General features: G+C 40.0%; 1 protein-coding gene across 1 annotated transcript; it reads left to right on the top strand.

Moving 5' to 3' along the window:
* Nucleotides 1-318: 318 nt before the first annotated feature.
* vgll3 (vestigial-like family member 3) lies at nt 319-4,156 on the top strand. The gene is made up of 4 exons (XM_026912773.3): nt 319-653; nt 1,195-1,522; nt 1,654-2,148; nt 2,334-4,156. Exons 1-4 carry the CDS (start codon nt 540-542, stop codon nt 2,372-2,374), a joined length of 978 nt encoding a protein of 325 aa, XP_026768574.1. The 5' UTR covers nt 319-539; the 3' UTR covers nt 2,375-4,156.
* Nucleotides 4,157-5,648: the final 1,492 nt, after the last annotated feature.

The following is a 5,648-nucleotide window of genomic DNA, read 5'->3' as shown; positions in this document are numbered from 1 at the left end:
ATGTTACTCAACCATTTTCATTAAACCTAGCATAAAATGGTATTGTCAGTGACGTCATGTGACTTCTTTTGATGACTAGGGAATTTAAAAAGTTATTTTAGTTAGTTAATTCGTTAATTGCTCAAAAATAAGCTTTCACGGATATAAATTCGTTTCTAAAGATCCCGAGAGTCAGAGTTTGGGAACTTGTCGAGCCCTGGACCCGAAGTGGGTGTGAGACTGCTCTGATCACTTCCTCCAATCAGAGCAGGGCGCGCTAAACTTCCATCCAATCAGCGCAGCTGATGCAACTTTTGGTAACTCTTTAGTTAGGAGCGCTCGCGTGCGATTCTCTATTTTGATCTCCGAGCTGTAGGTGGTGAATCCTCGACTGGAAACACTTTTTGTATGCAAATTTTTCCTTTTCCACACTGCAGCGCTTTTGTTGACGCTCAGGTTTATAAAGAGAGCAGTGATGACACCAGCAGTTATTCGTCATTAAGGAGCCAGCCACGGCCGCTTTTCTGAAAACCTCTCGAGATTACTGACAGCCTTCTGCCATGAGCTGCCTGGATGTTATGTATCAGAATTATGGAGCTCATCATTACATGCCAGCGACGGCAGCAGCAGCAGCCTATAAAGCGGCATACTATCATCATCACCAGCAGCAGCAGGTAGGGTCCCTTATTTCTGCATTCTTAACGGCATCCTAAGTGTTTTTATTAACCCTTCTCACCCTTCTCTAACCTGCTTTTAGTGGTACATAGAAGTTAAGCTCTAACCACTGTAGTGAACAGCTAATTTGCTTAAGTTTTAGACATTTGTGGTGGACATTACTGATTAACAGAATATTCCATCAGTGGCATTTCATGAATAAGTAAATTAAAGATAACTGTCATTTATGTGTCAGCTGTAAAGCAAATTGAATAGTTTTACAGACTGAACATATCTCTAAATTAGCTTATAAATCCAAACACTACAGACTGAAAAATTTACAACAGTAAATTATGACTATTCCTGCAGTCGCTTAACAAGCAAACACTTCAAAGTAGTAAGATCTTGAGCTCACTGGGTCTACAACACACCAACAACTATTCACTTGTTCTTCAAGGAAAATCTTCAAATAGTGCAGCAACACGAACTGAATGTGCATGCAATATGTTAATTTAAAACATAACTTGTTATGTAATCGCTTTGTTTTGTGTTGCTCTACAGAAAAAGTTCAGTGCATACAGCAGGATGCAGGACTTTGCGGACTTGCCTGCACACTGTGTCCAGAGTAAACAGGCTGAGAAGCCCAGACCTGAGACTGAATTGCAAAGAGATGATGACGAGCAGCATGGTGAGGAGGAGGAGGTGAGGTCTAAGGATTCACAACCAGCTGAGACAGAGTACCTGAGCTCCAGGTGTGTGCTCTTCACATATTTCCGTGGGGACATTGGCGATGTGGTGGATGAGCACTTCTCCCGTGCCCTCAGCCAACCTAGTGCCTTCAGTAATGACACCAAGAGCATTAGGCTCCCATCTGGAGGACTATGGAAAGGTAAGTTGAGTCAGGATGACAACTATATAATCAGATTTCATGGACATTCTAATAAATATAGATAGATTGTATTAATACGTGACTTGTAAATCAGTATTATACTGATGGTTTCGAATGATTGACATTTTCAGATGGCAGTTCTCTCTGCGAGAGTCAGAGCGGCTCTTTGCCGTCTTCGTTATGGAACAGTAGTTATCCATCTCAGACCAACGCCTGCATCCCCTCCGTTCACAGTGATTTCCCTGCAGCTGCTGCCTTCCACACAGCAGACACTGGCATTTGGAGTGGCCATAGCCTGACCCAGCCTGGCCTGCCCCCTCATTCAGCCCTCACTGACTCATGGCCCTATGGCCTGGTTGGCCAAAGCAGCGCCGGACACCATCATGTCCATGACATGTACCCTCATATGCACCCACGCCACCATCATCCCCACCCTCATGCCCATCCCATGCTCCATCACAGCCACAGCAGTGCACTGGACCATCGCTTCAGTGCCCTTCTGTTGCCTGGGATGAGGGCATCGAGTAGCCCTTCTTCTAATACAGAGGGAATCAAGACAGAGCTGGAGCCTGCTGCCTCTAGCTGGCCAGCATCCTTCCATGGCTCTGTAGATATCTATGACACAGGTAGGAAAAGAAAATATAATACATATTCAAGCTAATAATCCAATTTATGTGCTTTGGAACTGTGGTTCAGTTATATCTATTAACAACAAAGTGTCCTATATATAACATAGTCCTCTATGTTAATATGCAATAACTGGAATATATGTGTCTGTATTTTAAACTGTATTTTTTTTTCTTTCCCACAGCACAGGAACAGGACAAAGCAAAAGCCAGTGTCTGGTTCTGAAACCGAGAAAGCCAGCCAGTGACACACAGCCTTGGAGTAGAGCAGCGCTGACATGAGCAATGTGAGATGGGCCAGAGTCTCACTGTGGAATCTCTCCCTGGAAAGCTTTCAGATTTCCTGGGAGTCGACTCAGGAAAGGAAACTTTGACTCCCTCCATTAGACAAGCCTAACAATAAACTTGGAGAAAAGCAACTTTCTGTAAAAGCAAACAATCCTGTCCGAGTTTGTGTATGATGAGAAGAGCGAGGCGTTAATGAATTCGGCCAGAGTGCTGTCCCACCTGGCTCTCACAGAGGGAATGCAATGACGGAAGCCACTTAAATGTATCCAAGTCTAAGAGGTATATTTTTCCTACTTTTTGTAAACCACGTTGAACATTTCCTGTTTGGTGGTTTGTGATCAGGAACAGAAGCATAAGCACATACCACTGGTTTTGTTGAAAGAACTGCCTGTCTCGTTTCAAATGAAGGCCAGTTTTGTGTTAATGTGGCTATAAATATGTGAATGTTTGAGTAGCAGCCTTGTTCAAATAGAAGTTTTACTTTAATATATTTTGTCTATGGTCTTGTGATCTACAGATTTGACAGTTCTGTAAGAAATTTGTGCAAATTGTTTCTACCAAAGTGTTACCTGTTTTGTTGCATTATTTTGACTTTTGAATAAGAATGTAAGTGTTTTCGATGCTAAATACTAAATAAATTGCTAAGTTCTATTGGCAAATATGCTTTGTTAACTGGATGCTATGTTGTTAGTATTGGCTAACAGCTCTCATTATGTTCTACCAAAGTATTTTACATTTTTTTATGTCAGTGACTGAATAACTTAAGGACAACTAATGACACATGTTGATGGCATAAGTGCTTTGAGTGTAAAGTAGACCAATGATAGGCTTTTGACCAATTTTGGGAAAACACTGAGAGCACTGAGAATCCCAGAAGGCATAGTGTCATTCCATTCAAATTCAGCAGGACAGCCCGACTTTCACCAAGCCACTAACACTGAGAAGCTTTTTAAAATGTACCGTATTCTTAGAAATGACAATATATTTGACCTGAAATATCAAAGTTGTAATACATTTCCTGTTAGAACCAAACCAAGTGAGCAAATGTCAGTTTTAACAGACACCACACACCCACAGCAGACAACATGATTTAATGCAGAGTTAGATACACCAGATACATGTGGAGAGGAATGACCCTAAATTCAGCCCAAGAATGCAAAGATTGTGAAGTATGAGCTCTGGTGTGAAATTGTACATGGTTATGGAGAACTACAACTTTAAATATTTTTGATGGGAGTCTAATGCCAGAAACTGTATTATTTTCAGCCAGCTGTTGGGTCAGTGCTGGATATGTTGGGAACGAGAACATCACACATCATCTGGTAGTGAAATCTCTGACCAGGTGTCAGGACCAACCACTAACTCTATACGATTATACTGTGACATTTTAGACTCTGAGGACTGAACCTTTCATTCTGTCTCTTCAATTAAAATAAATATTCTGGATGATTACGCTGAGAATTAGCCAACCCATTACTAATAGAGAGATTGTGTTGAGGTCAGATATTTAAAATTAAAATGACTATTGCATTCAAATCAGGGTATTCACCATTCACCATAAAGGAACTTTGTTTGAATTTATAAGCTCTGTATTTGGACCAGAGAGATGTCCATAACTGAACAACTTGTTTTACCAGTGTTTTTCATCATTAAATGTCTGTTTTGAGAATGGCAGAATATTGCTATGTTGATCATTGAAATAAAATGTCTTTGAATATCAGCTCTAGTAGATGAACATACCCACTCAATATAGAGTAATCTGAAGCACTGCTGTTTTGCTAATTGCCACTCTCGATTATCTAAGTCCTGAGAACAGAAGGTCTGTGATCAGGTGCAGGAAGAGAGCTCTTCAAGTGGCCCCAACAGAGATGAAGCTCAAGATAAATGAGTACAGAGATCTGCCATCTACAGTGAACCACTCTCCACATCTACAACTCTGCTCTGTAATAATACATGATCTACTTGCTGTTTTCTGTATATAGGAGGTATATGGATGCAAATAAGTTCATGAATGTGGTACTGTTGCATGTCTGATGGCCTACCTCAAGACTCATTTGAGGGCTTGCATCAAGGATGTATATCTCTGGAGCAGACCGTTGATATAAATGTTAAGAAAATATTAGGTGGCCATTATATTTATCCTTTTTTAACTGAGTTTGCAATCACTGATGACTCCAAGTCTACCAGTGGAGAGAATGGTCTACTTTCTCCAGTGCATTTTTAGTAGTATACAAGGAACCTAGCTGTCTCCCCCTGCCAGCTCTCCAGGCGCAGTCCCTCCCTCAGGAAACCAGCCATTGGAAAAATGCAGCTCCTGCTTGGAGCATAGAAATCAAAGTACTCGGCTTGTAGCCCCTGCATTAACATGTAATGCACTTATATGCTAATTCACTCAGGGCTCCTACCGGTATCCTTTGGACACACCGCAGGCACTTCCAAACCAGATAGCTGAAAGTGCTATGGCAGGATGTTGCCTAAAATAGCTTCCTCCTGTCTGGAAAAAAAGAATAAACTTAAGCAGAAAGTAATTTTTTAAAAGATATGTTTTTGCCAAGTTTATTGATGCTAATATAGGATAAAAATTCTTCCACTTCTTTTGTTGTACATTTACAAATTTGATATGACAGTTGGGATGCTACAACTATTGAAAAGCACACTATAAAATAAATAAGCTAATGAATAAACACAGTTAATGGCATAATTTGATGTAATAAGTTGAGAGCAATTTATGACCAGTAAATAAATTTCAAAAAATTTTGTTAAGATTTCAAATCGTGAATTGACTGACGTTTCTGGTAGAAATTAACTAATCACAGAATCGTCATATATAACCTTACAATTCCAAGGTCTTGCCATGTCATTTATGAAAGTATTAAAAAGCGTCACAGACTTATCACCACAAGATGGATCCTCTCAATATAAAGAGCTCTCGATGATCATAACTGAGAAGGAGAACCAATTGTTCAAGCAGACAGCCATGTGAAACCAATGCACTGTTTTACACTTTTACCTCCTACAACAGCATCACTTCAATATTTATTACATATACTGTATTAATATATATATATTTTTAATTTGGTTAACTGTTGGATATATAAATATAAATCTCTACCTCTGAGCATATGTGCTGCAGAGTATTAACTGTTAGTGCACCAGACATCTCCTGGAGCAAAATCTCTGTATGAAAATATAATCATCAGCTCAATAAAAGA

Source organism: Pangasianodon hypophthalmus, chromosome 5 (assembly GCF_027358585.1).
Source record: "Pangasianodon hypophthalmus isolate fPanHyp1 chromosome 5, fPanHyp1.pri, whole genome shotgun sequence".
Taxonomy (NCBI): Eukaryota; Metazoa; Chordata; class Actinopteri; order Siluriformes; family Pangasiidae; genus Pangasianodon; species Pangasianodon hypophthalmus.
This window is presented reverse-complemented; position numbering and strand designations above follow the sequence as displayed.

Bases quoted from the DNA above. Each gene is read 5' to 3' on its own strand.
- vgll3 (XM_026912773.3), top strand. From the start codon at position 540: ATGAGCTGCCTGGATGTTATGTATCAGAATTATGGAGCTCATCATTAC. The intron at 654-1,194 runs GTAGGGTCCCTT...GTTGCTCTACAG, and splicing joins ATCATCACCAGCAGCAGCAG to AAAAAGTTCAGTGCATACAG. The intron at 2,149-2,333 runs GTAGGAAAAGAA...TCTTTCCCACAG, and splicing joins TGTAGATATCTATGACACAG to CACAGGAACAGGACAAAGCA.